Source organism: Syngnathus leptorhynchus, chromosome 2 (assembly GCF_054491065.1).
Source record: "Syngnathus leptorhynchus isolate UIUO chromosome 2, UIUO_Slep, whole genome shotgun sequence".
NCBI classification, from domain to species: domain Eukaryota; kingdom Metazoa; phylum Chordata; class Actinopteri; order Syngnathiformes; family Syngnathidae; genus Syngnathus; species Syngnathus leptorhynchus.
Window position 1 is genome coordinate 5,856,290 of NC_141196.1, and position 18,337 is coordinate 5,874,626.

An 18,337-nucleotide genomic window follows, 5' to 3' on the forward strand; every position below is an offset into this window, starting at 1 on the left:
TTGAAACATGAATTTTGTGTTGCATCTCACAAAAACTTTCAAATCATTTTTTATTTTGATTACGTTGCTAATTGTCAAGAGTAAAATTTTACTATATATTATATTCATCAGTCACATCATACCTTTTATTTATTAATTTTCTCATGTTTGTACGCAAGTTACACGCGCACGCGTACACGCCTACAGAGGCTCTTCATATTTGCATTGAAAAAAAGAGTACCCTCCATGAAAATTAGATCAAAATAAATGTTAAAATAATGTCGATTCTTAATATCATGAAGTCATTTCCAATAATAATCATGATGTCACGTGCACGTCTAAAACAACAACAACAACAAAAAACACGCCACTGAAAAATAACGAGATGTTGAATTTACCCAATTTTATTTCATAAAGTGGCTTCACGAAATAAAAGCATCTAGATAGAATATTTTTTGGAAGTAGGTAAAACGTAGACTGGATCCAGATCTCATTTCGTGGAATGTTTTGAACCTTTTTTTTTTTTTTTTTGTGTAGCAGCATGTGAAATTCATTGACAACTCGGTCTTTCTATTTAGACAAAGTATCACGCAAGTGTCTGAGTACCGAGTGCAAGAACCTTTGCCACCTGTAAGTGGGCCGCCTCCCTCAGTACGCCCCTAAAAGGAGCTCCGTGTGATCCACTTCAGCTTCTTTAGCTATATTAGTGATTAGCATTTGTGCCCCAGGCCAAGCGTCTATTCTCGTTGTGGTTGCCAATCAAAGGAGGTGCTTAGGCCCGGCCCCGCCCTCCTAATTAATCAGCAACCGGAAGTAGACTTCCTGTTTGTGAGTGTGCGTGCGTGGAGGGGGGTCATACGCGTTGACGGATGAGAACTTTAGCGTTTCTCTGCTGCCCTCCAGTGGCTCAACTGTCAACACATAAACTGATTAAAACATATTTTAAAGGCTTCCAATAATTTCCTCTAGTCTAAAAGATGCTTTTGGGGGGGAATCTTTCCTCAACTAAAAATGAAAATGTTCATTTGTTGCGCAATAACTTTGCACGATTGTCATTATATGCTTGAGTTTTCCTGTTTTATTGAAGATTAGTTAAACCTCACAGTACCTAAAGGTAAAAGTCAGTCCACAATTCAGTCCATGGTTAAAAAAAAAAAAAAAAAAAAAGTGAACACACATGTAAATAAAAGTGCGAGTGCATGACGACAATTCTTATTTTCACAACAAAAATCGCATCTTTGGCAAACAAAGCACCTGAAAAAAAATTGGGTATAAATGTACAAGAACATATTCTTTAAAAAAAAAAAACAGTAGAATAAAATAAGCAGCTTCCACTGAAGTGCTGATATGCTAACGTGACACATTAACATGTAGCATTTGAACACCAACACACAATAACACTAAAACCGATTCTTAAGAAAAAGCTAATGGTGACGTTGACACTCCAGCATGTAACATTTGAACATGACAAGCTAACACAAAAACTCATTCTTAACTACAAGAAGCTTTGTGCTCATGTGACGTTGACATTCAGCGTTATGTGGTTACATTGAAAAATTCGTAGCTAACATGCTAACATGACGTCAATATAGACAATAACACTGACAAATTTGCTCTTTTTTTGTGCTAATTTAAAAAATTTGACATTTACAGATCCAAATTTTTAGGTGTGAATTTACCAATATGACATTTTAACTCACGTCAATATGCAGCATCTGAACCTGAGGACATGCTAAAAACTAAAAACTTGTTCTTAACTAGAAAAAAGCAACTTGCTTAACACATGACAACAAGTAGCATTTGCACACAAGAACACGCTAGAAACACAAGCTTGTTCTCAACTAGAACAAGCTACATGCTAACATGACACATCAACATGTAGTATTTGAGCATATGGAAATGCTGAATTGTGTCAGTAAACTCAAACGTCCTTTAATTACTTTAAAACAAATCTACATGCTAACATGTTAGCTTTCCCGCAAGCTGAGCGAGAGATTGCAGTCCTATGACTCAGCATTAGGCACTCCTGAAGTTTTGAACAGTTTGTGACTTCCCGTATTTTGAAAAAAAAAAAAGCAGAAAGAGCATCTGTTGCACTTGCATAGTCAAACTTTGTAATGGAGTTAAGGGGGGGGGGCCTACGGTGGGGCCAAAATCCTCTGGGGCCCATTAGGATGGTGCGACAACAGTAGCAGCCGTGTTGAGGGTGGGGCAGGCATCTCTATGATTGAGTTTGAAGAGCAGCTGCTCTTTCTCCTGCGTTAACGTCTCATTGAACAAACGCTGACGCTCCAACGACGTGCGCGCCTCCTCACGCTCAAGACACGTGCGCCTGAACAGCAACAACAACAAAAACAACACTTAGCACGTGCTAGTGTCCCGACACCAGAGAAACCCCAAGTCTCATTTGTCTGTCTGACATAAATATTTTTGTTGCACGTTAAATTTGATTCTATTAGCATGTCAAGCTAACACCCCAACATTCTTCCATGTGTCGTTTGTACTCTATCTGGTACAGTCACGCGTATACTTACTGCAGGACGCTTTGACTTCTGTCCAGACGAACTCGCAAGTCTTCGTTTTGCTGCAACGTTTGCACCAAGTGATCCTCGGCGCAAGACTTCTCCTCCGCCTGTCGACCGTCAAAGCCACAATATCATGCGCTCGTGAATTACGCGCACCTTCCCAATCACGAGTTTAAAGGCCTTACCAGTTGCTCCATGTGTTGCAACTTGCTGTTTTGTTCCCTGAGGCGTTCGCTCTTCATCTCAATAACGAACAACAAAGACTCCTGCTCCGACTCCCAGAATGCACCCGGGCTGCCGTGCGCCTGACATGATTCGTGGTCGTTGGTGAGGCGGAAAGCGGCCGGTTGCCATGACGACACACACACATTTACCTGAATGTTCCTGAGTAGATCTTTTTTGAAGGTGGATTCTTGGACACGCCTCTTTAGCTCGTTGTAACGCTCCACCTCTGCCTTCAACTCGCTCACCTCCAGCTCCGCATACACACACAAAAGCAGGCTGATGACATCCAGCACGGTGCACACGTGCGTCAAATGCTTGCTGTGGTTACCTTCAAAAGGTTCTCGCTGACATGAAATTTCTCCGTCAGTTGAACTTTGACCTCGTCGTGAGCTCGCTCAACCTCTGTAGGAGACAAAATGCTTAGGGGTGGGGTAAATTACAGTAAAACTGAAGACCGTACTTTCTCGTCGAATTGTTTCCCCACATTTTCAACATTGAGGCATGAAACAAAGATTTGAGATCAAGCCCTCTTGGGTGACCCAGATAATGTAAAAAAAAAATATTTGGCAGATTAGTGTAAGTGCACGAGTTTTTCCTCGAACACCGCGGTCACACACAAACAGGGAGCAACTACCGTGCATATGCTGTTGGTGTTGCTGTGCAATCTGTTGTCGCTGTTGTTGATGAACGGCGTTGAGCTGAGCACACGTCTCCGTCTTGACCTTCACAAAAAGTAAAGTCACACACCACGTTAGCCACTTAGCACGTAGCATGCCAGCCGCTTGTGCGCGTCGAGCCACCTTTTCGAGTATGGCGAGCACGAGCGTGCAAACTTCTTCGTCGGCGTGCTCCTTGAGAAGCTCCGCCCTCTCTGAGGCGCCATTGGCCGAGAGCACTTCCTTCAGGATCCTCAGTTGCCACTCAGAGTGTTCCAGATGCTTCTCCAACGCCACCTTAGCATTGGCGTTAGCCACACTATCACAGCATCGCTCGAAGCGTGCACGCTTCGCTGAGGGACAAAAATGACATCACTTCCTTTACCACCACACACAGCAGCAGCATATGCACAAACACAAATGCGCACACAGACACACGTCGACGCACAAACAAAGACACGCACTGCCACAAAAGCAAACACTTACCTTTACATTGTCGCCTGTTGCCTTTGTCGTCTTTCTTGGTTTTCTTCTGCAACGTCGACAAACAAACCAAACAACGCATTAGCAGAGTCACCAAAATATCAAGCAAAATAAGACATTTGACGCAGCCAGCAGTTGCCGAGTTGGTCCGACGATGACAATGTGGCTTGAAGGAGGAGATGGGGCAGCTGAAATCAGATGGGTGACGTCATGCATGCTGCAATTGTGAAGTTACAATTACGATATTTAGGATTGAGGTTGGGAAACCTCCATCTTTTGCTCTCTTATCCAATTTCTTTTTAAGGGTTTTGTTTTGGCGATTCATCTTGCATACATGAAAGTACATCTTCGCCAAGGAGCACTACGTAGAATTACTGCTTTGTTTGCAACAACACTGGCAGTGTTGACAATAGCGGAAAAACTTGGAAATAAAAATGAACCACCATCATAACAGAATGCTAATTGCTACTTATGCTAGCTGCGAGCGTGTCAAACCAGTCACATTAGACAACCGAAGGACGTCTGTGCTGCTAAACCAATTCAAGCAACTAAACCAATTAAAGAGATGAAAACATTTTAGTGTTGACCACGCACCACTTTCTATTCTGAGCAACTCCAAAAGACTTACGCGCGCAGCTTTGCCATTTATATAAGAGGCTCTCACACCGCACAGAGGTGGCTACAATGAGCAGACATATGCGACAGGAAGTCATCAACAGTTTTGGGATGTGCTTTGCAGGGGACATGTTAGCAGTTTCACAAATGATGTTGTGTGAAGATTTTTTTCTGCATCATTTTAAAGAGTTCTCAGGTGTCACCCCTATGGATTGTTTTGTGACAGATGACAGTATTTGACAGAAAAAAAAAGTTTGCATATTTAATCAACTGTATGTATTCCGGTTACCTCCCACATTCCAACGACATGCATGGTAGGCCGACTGACCACTAAAAATTGTCCGTAGGTCTGATTGAGAGTGTGGGTGGTTGTTTGACCCAGTGTGCCCTCCCTATGATTGGTTCAGTGGTTTAGTCCAGAGTGCCCAAGACTGCTAGGACAGGCGACCCTCATTAGAATTCAGCATTTAACAAAATGAAGTGAAATATTATGAGAAAAAAAACCCCCAACATGTTATGGTTCCTTTATGCAACAAATATTTAAATTACATAATACACATTTCACTGACTGGACAACAATGTCTCACTTCCATGTTTAAATTTTAAATGTCACTGATTGGATACGTGACGATGACGTCATGTAACAATTCAAAGATCAATCAAAAACGCGTTTGGACAATTTTAAGATCTTGTTTGGGCCTGCTATGGCGTAATCCCGTTGGAAGGCTTTTGTCATTTTCAAAAATGGAATAAACTCTCCGATTTTGTGATCACCACTTCAACGAGTAACGGGACCCCTTTTATAATCAAAGGGATACGAGATGATGACGTCTTTGGGTCTGTGCGAGTTTGCGTGCAAAACGTCGAAGAGTTTTCGAACATGAGCCAGATTGAAAACAGATGTGCGGTCGTAAAAGTTGCACTATGGCCCAGTTTGTGTTCTTTGTTGTTGTTGTTTTGTGTGACTTTCTCTTCGGTTCGTGCATATTGCCGTGAAAACGTTCGACTTTTGGTTGGCTGTACATAGTGGAAGTCTGCACGGCTCGGAAGCACGTTGCCCGTGGGCCTCGGTCCCCGGTCACGGCGGGGCTCACCTTACTGTGGCCGCAGCCCATGCCTGCTGAAGCCGCCTCGCCTTGTGTCGTCCTGTTCGTCGCTCGACCTCCACAGAGTCTTTCGAGGGGCTTTGCTCTCCCGTCGTACTCTGTCGACTCCTCCGGGTGACCGTCGTTAACTTTGCACGAGCCTCAGCAAAGTTCCTGAAAGCACCGCTGCCCGGCTTGACGTGATGATGCGTTCAGGGGCACCGCGGGCAAAGAGCTTCGGCTGCCTCGCAACGGGTTGACGCTCAGCATTGAAAACACTGTTTAGAAAACCAACATTACAAATATTGCAAAACTACTGAAGCCTAGAGCTAGCAATGTGGATTTAACATTTCTTTGAAAAAACGTCCTCAAATGTACTTTCGAAGGTATTTGCGAGTTAAAAAAAACTTGTTTGCGTATGCGTTTGAACTTATTTACCACTCAAAATTTTTTTACTCCACAATGGCCGTGCTTTTGAAAAATTGTGAAGAGGAAGCAACAGTAATGTGAACATACTCTTATTAATTCATCCATAAGTTACTCTATCATTTTAATCAATGTGTAAATATTCCTATTAATTTCTATACTTTTCATGTCAGTCAATGTTTAAATACTCTTATTCATTGATACAGTTGCTCAATCAGAGCAGAGACACAGCACAAGCTTTCTTGCAGAACCTTCTAGTACACATAAGGCACAGCTCAGTAATTCCATGACACATAGACACAAAACATTCAGTAGGACATTCAGGTGATAACAGAACAGATGTCTACCTTATAAGGACATGTTTCCCCACCCTCCCTTTTCTTCTCTTCCTTGTGTGTGCGCATGTATGTTACCGGGGTCGTCGTACCGTTTGTTTAATTTTTGTTTTTTGTTTTTTCCTCATTTTTTTCACTTTGACTCGGCATTGCCTGTCCTTGGCAGAAAAAAAAGAGAGTAAATAAATCAATCAAAAACAAGATGACAAGCTGTCAAGAGCGCCTCCAGTGGTTTCAGGTCATTACTACAAATATTTTGAGGACGCAGCTCTTCAAATAAAAAAAAATACATAAATGATTATGATGATTTGAGTAGTCGGCCGAGAAAGCAAGCAAGCAGCTGTTGTTCCCTGCATGGAAAGTTTGTCACGCTTCCCAGAATAACAACAACTGCTGTTCAAAATAGACGCGTGATGAATTCCTCTCGGGAGTTGCCATGTGAAACAGCTCGTCGATATTGATCACAACCAAAAGTGCACATGTCGTGAACAAAAGAAAATAAAAAGAGTTTATTTCTTCTGCTCAGCCAACCGTGGTCCCAAATGCATGAAAATGCTTGTTAGGTTGAAGTTTGAACTGATCCAAGAAGTTAGGTCAAATCCAACTTCTAGGTTTGGTCCGATTTTCACTTAAATTTGGTTCACAGCATTTTTGAGGTTGTTAGGAAGAGAAAAGTTCTTTATGCGAACACAAGAAAGATAGTTCGGCGTCAGGACAGATGATCCTGACGTCATCAAATAGATTTTATTTAATTGCGGACATATTCTCCCGTGAAGTAAATTTCTGAGGGAGAATACGCACATGGCCAAATACATCTCTTACATTCATCAGGGCGAAAAGTTAAAAAACTTTTAAATCGATGCTACATGAGAGACTTTAGGCTCCTGGGGACGAGCTGGTTGGTCTTCAGTTGTAAGGGGCACCGCGCCGCCTGTTGGTGATATGAGGATAATTTCAAATAAGGGTTCCAATCACATTTGAGTTCACGAAATTGATCTCATGTGGGACCCTGCCCATGCACTAGAATATTCCTGCAGGCCTCACAAACCAACTGGGATAGGCTCCAGCACGCCCGGGACCCCCGCGGGGACAAGGGGTAGAAAAAATGGATGGACGGACATAAAGTATTTTATATTGTGGCGCAATTTTAAGAATCAAACTGCATGTTCCAGTAGCTTACATGTACCAAAACGTTAGAATGAAAATTCCTGAAAATGAATTCCTGAAAATTGAGACTATTCCTTTTTTTTTTATTGGTCGCTGAGGTTGAGACAGAGCTGACAAACAGTTTAGATGGCCGAGTTGAAGAGGTGGTGGACGGCAAGTCGCCAGAAGGACGCCAAAACGCCGACGCATGAGAAGCCGATGAGCAGCCAGAGGAGCCCCGCGCTCACGTAGAGCGCACGCAAACTGACAAATACAAACAAGGTCATGACGTCACCACTGTCAAGTCATGGTGTCACGGCGACACGAGCACCTTTGTCAACTGACCGTTGTTGGGACGACTCGGCATAACCTTGAAAGTAAAGCAGACGTGCCAACACATACGCCATGCCGCACACGCAAGACGCGCCTGAGGAACACGGACGGGCACTTCAGCACACGAGCAGCGCGCCTCTAGACCGTTACTCACATCACCTGAGCTGAAGAAGACGCCGGATGTCCACAAGATGGCAATGAAGATGGGGAAATATTCGGAGCAATTCACTCTGCAAGTTCGTCACAAATTAGGAGGTAGCGTTCGACGCGTGACGTCATCTTTCACTTACTGAGCCCTGAAGACTCTCTCAAATTGGGGGTGTCCACTCGTACACGGTGGAGAAACGCCGAACTTCCTCCTGGCGCTTATCACCTGCAGGGAGAAGTACGCTGCCATACATAGGGGGCAGTGTCACGTACATTTTAAGACTTAAACTAGACTCAGATGACACAATAACACAGAAACAACATAAAATGGCCGCCCTCTCCCACCTTGCTCCAGGACGGCGGCCACGGTGACGGCGGCTAGACCCACAAGCGCATCCATGACGTTGATGAAGTGACCGGACTGGCAAACGGTCCCGATACTCGGGTGCCCTTTGAGTGGGCGGGTACGAGTGGCAACGTATGTAAATTATTACAACGCAATTTATTACACGCTCAGATATGGGCAACCTCACAAACAGATACGCGGGAAGCGTTTGTGGGGAAGAAGTATATTTACAAGTCATAAACCTCTTGTTTAACACAAACATATCAAAAGTAGAAAATACTTACAAAAATGGTCTGCAATATATAAAAATAACATCTATGTCCAGATCGCAATGTTACATACAAAAAAATAGATTTAGAAACATTTACACACAAACGAGGTGACGGATACGCTCCACCCATCCATCGGCCAATGGCAATGCATTCCGGTCGGAGCGATCTGTCCATCCGACTTCTGTGAGAGCGCATCCAGAAAGCCGGCATGTCCACCCGGGAATCATGTGACATGTAACGGCGCGTGTTACGAGGCATCATGCGAAATGTCATGTAACAAGTGGCGTCATGTAACATCACATCAAAGAACGTGTCAGGTGTCACGTCTGACGCATTCGACAATATATGGTCCGGGTGGAGTCAAAATCAAAACGTTTTGACATCATGTGACGCGGCATTTTCAGACGTGACCTCGCGTAACATTGTTGGGTGCACGTCGTCCGACGGGTTATGCGACATAATGGAACTTGTGGTGTCACATGCATTACCTGAATGTCACATCACATGGCCCAGATTGTGTCAGATAACGCATCACATCAGATGTCACCAAGTTACAGGTGTCACATGACGTATCGTAATATCTGACATCATGTGTGTCCTCTGACGCGCAAGTGACATACCCCAACACATTTGATATGTGATGTCATACGACACGTTGGTGATGTGGCAAAACCTAATATCAGGTGACCGGTCACGTGACCCTACTCGGGAAACCGACGGTGCGACAGGTGACGCATGCGGGTTTCTGCCAGTCGATGGCGGCGAGAAAGCGCGGCGGTATCGACGTCTACTGGTGTGAGGCGAGCAGCTCGTCGAGGTCTGCCATCCACTCATGGGCGCTCTGCCCCTTCAGCAGTGACTCCACCAGGTCGCTTTCGGCGGCAAAGCTCCCAGCAGCGGCATTGTATCCGAAGGAAAGCTGCTGCTGATTGGCCGTCCTGCTGACCTGGTAACCTTGGTTACATGGCAGGCCCTGCCGCCCGCCACCTGTCGCAGCCCCAAACACCGCCAGGTCAGGGAGGACGTTCTGATTGTTCGGGTGGTTCTGAGCTGCTTGCTGTTGAGTCTGGGGTGGGCCCAGGCTCTGAGGGTTGGGCGGTGCGCGCTGCTGGGCGCTCTGCATCATGCCCACCACGGGCCGCCCGGTGGGGTTGGGGGTAAATGTGGTGGCGGCCATTTTGGGGATGCGAGGCTGCTGCTGCTGCTGCATGTGGAAGGAATTGGGGCCACCAACGAAGGTGTTAGGGGGAAGACCGGCATTAGCGGGCGACGTTTGTTGCTGCCACACGCTATTCTGGGGGGCCTGCATGTTGGTGGGCATACGGGCGGCAGCCATCTGTTGCTGCTGCTTCAACATGGCGGCAGCATTGGGCTGTTTGTTGAGGTGCTGCTGTGCCAGCAGGTTGTGCCTGTACAGGGGCTGGCGCTGCTGGGCCCCGTGCCCACCGCCCGGGTGAAGGCTCATGTTGTTATACAGCACCTGCTGCACGTCCACACCAGTCCCGCCGCACGATGCCAGCCCGAGGTCCGCTTGGCTCGCCGACGGAGCAGCGCCGCTTGCCGTCATGGCACCGGAGGCCATGTTGAGTCCCATCATGCCTTGTGGCTGAGGAAACATGCGCTGGCCGGCCGGGGCGGGGCCTCCCATGGAAGACACGCTGGCCAGCGACTGTGACGAAGCTGAAAGCGGACAAAGTATGATGCATGTTATTCACAACAAGGCGTTCCCTACATATCGTTAGACAATCAGTCTGCTCTCATGCAGGAGGCAAGAAATCTGACGATATTGACTACTCAGAGGCTGAAATTCAGGGAAATCTGGATGACTTTAAAGCAAATAAAGTCTCCTAACCCTTAGTCTATCAAAACAGTTGGCAACTAATTTAATAATTGATTGCTTGGCTGACTTTTTTTTAAAACCATTTTCCCAAAAATAATTCAGTCATTTTGTTAGCCATGTCCGGAACATTGCAGTGTTAACAAAAAAAGTTAAACACAAAAGTGTTCTGCATATTTGCGAATCACCATTTTGCCCATTTTCAGAACATTTGGGGTAACTTTGTGTATCCTCGCAACTTGTCAGGTCGTTTTTAAACTAGAGGAGCGATTATTCTCAACTCATCTACACCCCAATTATGGGCACCACTTTCGGTCACCGATTAGTGACTGTTTCACTTGAAAGCACATCCAACTGTTCTACTCCAGCTACAGAATCCTTTTTCACCAAATAGTGATCAGCCGAAAAGTCCACGAGTTCAAATTTTTATCCACACCATGATTAAACTTGTCTTGGCCATGGTTGCTCATAATTGACATTCATAATTGACACAACGTGGTGGTGTAATCCATGCAGTTAACATTGACACTTTGTTCCCTTCACAACACATTTAAAAAAAAAAAAAAAAAAAGGAGAAGTGATGTTGACGTCAATGACGAAACAGCCGTGTATGGTGTGCAAATGAGCTCGCTCCCTCATTTGTATGCTATGTACTGCTCCCAAAAAAACACGTGGATGGAATTGTTGGGATGCATGAAGAACGCCAAGAAAGCTGGAGCCCAGACTCAAACCCCGAAACTTAAACTTACGAGTCCAACGTGCCAACCACTTTGGCACCGTGCTGCCTTGTGTATTACGTCCTATTTAGGGCACAATTTGAATAGGACTCGAAGATGTTATGAATACGGCGAAAGATCATCAAAATGTGCCTCTCTCCATCGAAGGGCAACAGTGTAAAAGACAACTTCTGTAAAAGTTGGCACATTCTAAAAATTGTGAATAAAAAGTGAATGTGACACTCAACAATTTAATCCTTCGATCTGTCTATCATGTTCTATTTTGAATACAATATTAAAATAATGAAATATGGCACTTCCACATCATTGAATTCCTTTTTTATTCGCGAGCGTCCAGACTTTTCTGGTAATCCGCCGTATATACGAGAAGAAAGTTGTTTTGGCATTGATGGGAATGTGGACAATCACCCCTCAATGGGAATCTTTTTAAAACCAAATAAAAAAATTGGCAGTCCCTGTTCATCGTATATTTGTGATGAAACTATGAGACTCAATTATTCATGGGAAGAGTTGTGAGCATAATTGATTTTAAAATGATTCGGTAGTGACAGCCAATACAGTTTTGTGATATGCTGTATTTGCGGATTTAACTTTGAATATGATCATTTCAAAACAGGTGTGTGTCTCTTTCACTGTTGCACAATCCTCAGTGTGGTATATTTGGATCTTGAGTAACGTCACGTCACTCCGTGTTTTACAGCACCGTTGTTCTCTTCAACCATACAAAAAAAAAGATTGTAAGATTTGTTCTGACCTTCCTGTCCCTCTTTTTATTTTTATTTTATACCCATCTGTAAATATCAAGAAAAAGATTTGACGAAAGAGAAAATGTGCTATAGAAAGAAATGCATTTGGATTTGAGGAGAAAAAAAAAAGAAACACTGACAATTTGTGAATATTTTCTGACCTGTAAACTGGCTGACGGGAGCCTGTGGGAAAGCGTTTTGATTTGCCGTCTGTCCCGGCTGGTCCTGGTACTGAGGCGGGGGTCTGGTCAGGTGTCTCTGAAGCTGCTGGTCCTGCTGACGCTGTTTCTCCTGTACAGCGCAACACCGCACCGGGATTGGTCACCAAGCATGTGGCCGGAAGTGTGAGAAAGTCCCATACTGGTCCTAATTAAGATGTCTCACATCACCAATTAGCGTTATTTTACCAAGATAAAATGTAGTTTTTGTTTAAAGAGCACGCTGGTTTGATATATTTTTCAATTGTACATGGACTTATTCTACTATACTAACATTGGTCCCAAGTGGAAATGATGCAAAGTTTGTGAGTGCCAGCGAAATGGAGGCCCGAGAGCCACTTTGTTGGGAATGTAGTGGAAAGTGACCTGTTCTGCCATCATCTGCTGTCTCTGCAGGTACTGCTGCTTTTGCTGCTCCAGAATCTGTTGTTGCTGTTGCTGCTTGAGTGCCGCCGCCGCCTGGCTGCCGAGGTAGGCCGTGTTGCCGTGGTTACCCGCAATGGCGTTGGGCCCGGGCGCCGCCGCCATTGTGCCGCCGCCCGGCGTGGATGTCAGGGCGCCGCCAGGATTGGGGCCGTGTGGAGGCGCCGGGTACGAGTTCTGGTCCTGCGATAAAAAGACACAGACGGAGCATGACGTCTGCAAAAGGACAAACTGTACAGGCGCAGCAAAGAAAGCCTGCTGCAGTGCCACGACTTCTCTCGGAAGTCAAGTGACAAAACACTTTCCCAGAAACAATCACAATAAACAATAGTGATATTTTGTTTTTCCTCAATGTCACCTATATAGTGATGTTAAATCATAAATAATTCAGGTCCAATTGGAATTACCTTGCAATTTGTAAAAATATTCAAGATTTGCATGGACGCACGAGCTCCTGAGTGTGTGCCTGTTTGTGTCAGTTGGAGGTGGCGAGAAGCAAAACAGAAGAAATCCCAGATGGACTTTGACTCAAGTCAAATGAGTCCCATTCAAACTGCTAGCTGGATGTGGTGTCTCGCGTCACCTGCCGGACACTCTTGCCCATTCACCTGCCAAGCTAATGTTAGTCACGGGCTCTTGTTAGCAGGCATCTTATGTGACACATCAGAAATTTGTCTGACTTTTTTAACCCTCACGATTTTGAGTGATGTTTTCCCCCAGCTTGTTTATGGACATTTTGGACCACCTTTGAAAGTATGGATGGGTGGATGGATGGATGACAGACTGACAACTGTTCCACATGGTGAACAGAGTAATTTCGATGCTTCATATTAAGGCTGTCCTAAACAAATTAGGACAAAAGTAAGATCAACAGGGCCTCTTCACAATTAATTGGTTATGAAAATATTTCTTGATCAACTTCATTATTGATCAGTTTTCAATGAACTGGTCGTTACACCTTCACAGTATATGGCCAATAGTTAGCTGAAGTTTGAAATCCCAAATGTATGTTTGTGTGTTACCTGCGAGTGTGTTAGTGTGTGTTGACGAAAGTTCATGTTGTTCTTCTGCTTAATTTGCTGCTGCTGCTGTCTGAGCAGGCTGAGGAGAGCCGCCTTGTTCTGGTTCTGGCCGTTGGTGGGCCTGGGTGGCCCGGGCCCAGCCTCAAAGTGAGACAGGGGCTTGGTGTTGTTGTAGTTCAACATGGCCGCTTGGGCCCCCGGCGTGGATGGGTGGTTGAGAGGTGGCCCCTGAGGTGGGTGGCCCAGCACACTGGGGTGGCTGGCGGCCCCCGGCATGTAGCTGTTGGCCCCCGCCTTGGGTGAGGCCTTGGTGGGCTGGCCGGGCATCAGGCGCTGCTTCTGTGCACCGGAATTGAAGTCCTGCGGGTACAAGGAGGGGGTGGTTGGCTTGTCCACGCCAAACGCCGCCCCCATCGTGCTCTGCGAGGGGGCGGCCATCTGCGTCCAGGGTGGAGGGTGTGCGTGAGGGCCTCCCTGTCCATGGAACTTGGTCCCGGGGGGCGCCGCTTGTTTGTGCTGTAGCTGGCTGTGGAGATGCTGTGCCCGCTGCTGCTGGGCGGCCAGTTGCTGAAGTTGCTGGGCAGGGGACAGGTCTTTGGCGAGGAGGTGGTTGGGGGGCGGGGGGTGCTGCCTGGGCGGGGGTGCGGCTGGGGAGGAGGCGGATGAAACAGCAGCCGGAGAGCTAGTGGGGTGAGGAGGAGGCGGAGGCCCAGAAGACGCCGAGCGGACGTGAGGGGATCCGGTGCGCGAGTCCTGCTCGAAGGCGGACGGGGAAAACTCCGCTTTCACACTTCCCAGGTCCATAGGAAGGAGACTCTGGGAGGACTTGCTGCCTGCCGCCACGCTGGCGCTTCCCGAGTTAGGAGTCATCTCCAGAGGGTCTTTGCGGTCCTCAAAGTCATCATTGAGGATGTCCTGGATGTCCTCGTAGTCCACGGTGCGGTTGAGCTCATCCATCAGGTCGGACCACACCTGCTCGTCTAAGTTGAGGTCCGGAAAAAGGTTGTTGTTGTTGTTTCCTCCTGCTGAAGGCGGCATGATGGGCAGGATATCATCGGGCTCCTGTTTCATCTCCTTGCGGTGAAAGTCAGCCGCTCCCGCTTCCTTGGCGCCATCAGCTGTAAATTCAACAGAGGGGCCGTGTATGCCGTTGGAGGACAGCGCATCGCCGAGGCCCAGTTTAGAGTCCAGGGGGGAGCCGTTGGCCTTGGCGGCGGCATCCATACAGGCCTTCTTACTGGACGGGAAGCCGTCTGAGAAGCCGTTGACCTGCTCGCGGCTCAGAGGCGAACTAGCACTCTCCAGCTTCCTTTTCACCGTCTCCTGCAACTGCAATGCAAACCAAAAACGGCATACATGATACATCAAAAGGACTTTGAATGAAATCAATTTCCTCCAATGAATTGAATCAAAATACTTTGAATCTGTCCGTTTTTGGCTAAAATAAATATTTTTTTGCAGGTTATGGGTTAAAAAAAAACCAGCAAGGTTTGCGACATAATCAAGTTTTTTTTTTTATTATTAATTGATGATAATAATGAAAAAACATTTTCAAAATTTCCCTCCATTGAAAAATTGACATGTATTAGTTTTCATCAAGCTTTCATTATTAATACTACATGCTTGTCCTTGTAGTGATAAAGACTCCCATTTATTACAATATGATTGGCTGATTTCACCCAAATCATTAAGAAAGGCATTAAGAAATTAAATATGAACAAGCTCTTCAGAAGTACAAATTGAGTCACATTAAGGGACGGGCACCATCTTGTGCACCACAAACAAGGGAGACTGCTTCCTCCACTAGTGGACTCACTCACTCACTCACTCACTCACTCACTCACTCACTCACTCACTCACTCACTCACTCACTCACTCACTCACTCACTCACTCACTCACTCACTCGCCGAGGCCTTGTCACTATTGACTTTATACATGTGAATAACTAGGAACAATCTTCCCCCTTCAGCTGTCAACATCAAGTCATGTGACAAGTGGGCTAGCAACAAATGTGTGTGTGTGTGCGTGTGTGTGTGTGTGTGTATATGTGTGTGTGTGTGTGTATATGTGTGTCTGTGCGCTTTTGGTGAGTCAAACAGAGCTGAACAAGCGAGCGATTGAAGTTTCAGAACTTGAAATTCTGGTATTACTCCGCCCCTCGGTTGCCATAGAAGCAACCTGCAGAGAGGGGCAACAGCATTTTGGACAATTTTCCGATGACCCCAACAACCGACCGAATAATCATTTAGTATTTGTTCGCACATTTTCTGCACTGTTAAATTGATAGCATATCCTGATTTTGGAAGAAATTGTAGAAATTCCTTTTTTTTTTATTTTTTTAAATCCGATTCATCAGGTTAAAAAAAAAACTTTATATTGATCGATCGTCAGAATATTTTAAAATAACATGAGCAAATGAATCAACAACTAAAGGATGCCTTTCGTTCATGCTTGCTCTATTTTCTGGCACAAAAATGTCAAATATTCATGATGGCGCTTGGATGGAATGCTAAGGTTGAACTGCTCACATTTTATTTTGACTGCTCTTCCATCTCCATTTCCATCTATTGTTACACAAGTCTCTACACTTCTATGGTCTATGAGTGTTATATGATAGAAGCTTAAATCTGCGCAAAAATTAGCGGCGACTCGAATGAGGATTACAGTGGGCATGGAAAATGCAAAAGGTGAATCAAAGTCTTTTGGCTCAGATCAAATCTGAGAATGTCATTCTACTATATTCTGACAAGAGATGATGCTACTACCAGGTTGCATTTACAGACACTTTTGGGTGAGCCATGTTGTGGATATGCGTGCAAGGCTTGAAAATGATTAATTTGTCAAGCAGTTTAACTTCTGTATAGTTCCGAACAAGAATAAATGCCTCTACTCTGAGGACATCCAATTTATTGAGTTAGTTTCTACGTTTGGCATCCGTGCATTTTTCTCTCTAGTCATGGAGGGTTTCATTTACTACATTTTGGAAGTCGTAATTAATATGAGTCGTAGTTCTAGTACTAGCAGTTGTTGTAGTCATAGTAGTAGCAGTACTTGTATTAGAGTGATGGTAGAGGAGTAGTTGTAGGAAGTATACAAGCGGTAGTTGTAGGAGTTTTAGTAGTAGCACAAGTAGACGTCGTTCTGGTAGTAATAGTGGTTGTAATAACATTAGTAGTGGTAGTAGTAGCAGTAGTGATGCTGATTGCGGTAGTGTTGGACTCACTGCAATGAGAGTGCTGTTCCGGCTCTGCTCGGCGACTGCTCCGCTGCCGTCGCCGAGCTCCACGCTGGCTGCTCCAGCACCTCCTCCGCCACTGCCGACTCCGGGTGCCCTCTGTCCGGCCTGATCCCCGGCACTAGCCGGGGGCTGACGGTGCTTATTGGACCTCTTGGCCTTGGCCTGCAGGCAGCGCTGGTGCAAGGCGAGGGTCTGCTGCCTCTCCAGCTCCAGGCTCTCCAGCGCGGCAGCCTCGTAGCGTCTCTCGCAGCTGTTGTGATGCTGCCGGAAGAGCTCAATCCTCCGCCGCAGCCGCTCCATCACCGCGCTGTGTCGCGGTGTAACAAAATCCGCCATCATCAATTGGGAAAAAAAAAAAAAAGCTTGCGGGCTCAGGTTAGGTCCATAAAACGCTGTCTGTGGTTCTCGTTTTTTGTGACTACGGGCGTCCGTAACCCCTCCTCCGCCCGTCTCTGGACCCTTACAAAGCCAGCCGTGCTGCTGGCTCCATTGGAGGTTTACGGCCTTCGGTCACCGCCGGTCAGCCGTCCGACCTCTTGGCCCGGTGAGGAGAATGAGATGCTATGTGGAGTAGCGGCGAATGGGGAACCGAGAAGCCGCGTCCAAGTTGTCCACAAAGCTAACTAACTAGCGCATTAGCAACATTTCTGTTGTGTTTACATGCTAGCACATTCCTGCACTCGCTAGAAGTTGCACGGCCGAAAAAAAGTGGCAAACGAAGCGGCCGCTCTGCCAAAATGGGCTCACCAGGCACGGGGCATGATTTTAAGGGGGCGATTTCATATCAACTCGGTGGCAACTTAAGTCGCTTGATGAATGTTAGCTGGCTGCTAAGCTAACGCGAGCGAAGCCACTCCGCGACTCTGAGCGGACTTTTTTGTTCGCCAACTTCGGAGGCCTTTCCGGCTCCACTGGCGTACAAAATGGTGGTCTTTTCTTTTCGGGCACTACGACAACATTGTCCGCATTTATCAAAAGGACTTACTGTGAACGTGGGGCTGGGCCGTGCGCTCTCTTTACAGCATCTGTTGAGGCAACAGCTGATCATCCACTCGCCTGGCCGCTTGCTCACCGCCTCCTCCCGCGGCCGCCCGCCCGCCTCCTTACCTCCCTCCCTCAGTGTAGCTAGGCTAGATGCTCGGCTAGCTCTACTCGGGGGGCTGCCTGCCTGGCAAAGTTAGTAAGCGCCTTAACGAAGCATACTCGGAGCGGCCTGGTTATCAAGTGGTCGCTGCGGGTTGACGGTGCTCCCCCCGGATTAGGGCTGCGCGTGGCCCCGCAAGTGCTCGTCTATTGTTTTCCAAAGGACGGGTAGACTGACGCCGCCATTTTGGTAACTTTCTCTTTTTTTTTTCTCGCTAGAAGAGAGTAACGCATATGCCCCGCCCCCTTGCTGGTGATACGTACACAACGGGGATGGATGGGGCGCTGTGCGAATGCGTAATTGATTTTTATTTTTTAATATTAACATGAAGGATCACAGCTTTTTGTGACTTATTTCTTAAGTAATTTTAAATATATTACACAGTACTTGGGAATGAT

At 46.2% G+C, this 18,337-nt stretch overlaps 3 protein-coding genes across 4 annotated transcripts; all 3 read right to left on the minus strand.

Annotated features, from left to right (window-relative positions):
- Positions 1–1,013: 1,013 nt before the first annotated feature.
- On the minus strand, positions 1,014–6,461 carry ccdc69 (coiled-coil domain containing 69). The gene is made up of 10 exons (XM_085906595.1): positions 6,342–6,461; positions 5,578–5,846; positions 3,872–3,917; positions 3,530–3,738; positions 3,364–3,451; positions 3,058–3,131; positions 2,879–2,980; positions 2,690–2,809; positions 2,514–2,611; positions 1,014–2,311 (listed from the first exon to the last, which is right to left on the minus strand). Exons 2-10 carry the CDS (start codon positions 5,596–5,598, stop codon positions 2,149–2,151), a joined length of 921 nt encoding a protein of 306 aa, XP_085762721.1. The 5' UTR covers positions 5,599–5,846; positions 6,342–6,461; the 3' UTR covers positions 1,014–2,148.
- Positions 6,462–7,566: 1,105 nt separating this feature from the next.
- On the minus strand, positions 7,567–8,400 carry ltc4s (leukotriene C4 synthase). The gene is made up of 5 exons (XM_085906597.1): positions 8,301–8,400; positions 8,099–8,198; positions 7,968–8,038; positions 7,821–7,902; positions 7,567–7,739 (listed from the first exon to the last, which is right to left on the minus strand). Exons 1-5 carry the CDS (start codon positions 8,353–8,355, stop codon positions 7,619–7,621), a joined length of 429 nt encoding a protein of 142 aa, XP_085762723.1. The 5' UTR covers positions 8,356–8,400; the 3' UTR covers positions 7,567–7,618.
- An 86-nt stretch (positions 8,401–8,486) lies between these two features.
- Positions 8,487–18,161, minus strand: maml1 (mastermind-like transcriptional coactivator 1). Of its 2 annotated transcripts, XM_085906591.1 has the most exons (6): positions 17,781–18,161; positions 16,781–17,102; positions 13,557–14,885; positions 12,478–12,717; positions 12,055–12,184; positions 8,487–10,253 (listed from the first exon to the last, which is right to left on the minus strand). In XM_085906591.1, exons 2-6 carry the CDS (start codon positions 17,093–17,095, stop codon positions 9,361–9,363), a joined length of 2,907 nt encoding a protein of 968 aa, XP_085762717.1. In that variant the 5' UTR covers positions 17,096–17,102; positions 17,781–18,161; the 3' UTR covers positions 8,487–9,360. The 2 variants fall into 2 exon arrangements, with proteins under 2 accessions (XP_085762717.1, XP_085762716.1); XM_085906590.1 differs by having other exon boundaries at positions 16,781–18,161.
- Positions 18,162–18,337: the final 176 nt, after the last annotated feature.

Coding starts and splice junctions, on each gene's coding strand:
- maml1 (XM_085906590.1), bottom strand. CDS start 17,134: ATGATGGCGGATTTTGTTACACCGCGACACAGCGCGGTGATGGAGCGG. Junction 12,718..13,556: donor ACACACTAACACACTCGCAG/GTAACACACAAA, acceptor TTTTTATCGCAG/GACCAGAACTCGTACCCGGC. Junction 10,254..12,054: donor TCCCGTCAGCCAGTTTACAG/GTCAGAAAATAT, acceptor GTCCGCTTTCAG/CTTCGTCACAGTCGCTGGCC.
- ccdc69 (XM_085906595.1), bottom strand. CDS start 5,598: ATGGGCTGCGGCCACAGTAAG. Junction 3,739..3,871: donor CAACAGGCGACAATGTAAAG/GTAAGTGTTTGC, acceptor TTTGTCCCTCAG/CGAAGCGTGCACGCTTCGAG. Junction 2,312..2,513: donor AGAAGTCAAAGCGTCCTGCA/GTAAGTATACGC, acceptor GTTGCTGTTCAG/GCGCACGTGTCTTGAGCGTG.
- ltc4s (XM_085906597.1), bottom strand. CDS start 8,355: ATGGATGCGCTTGTGGGTCTAGCCGCCGTCACCGTGGCCGCCGTCCTG. Junction 8,199..8,300: donor GGCCGCCGTCCTGGAGCAAG/GTGGGAGAGGGC, acceptor TATGTATGGCAG/CGTACTTCTCCCTGCAGGTG. Junction 7,740..7,820: donor GCCGAGTCGTCCCAACAACG/GTCAGTTGACAA, acceptor TGTATTTGTCAG/TTTGCGTGCGCTCTACGTGA.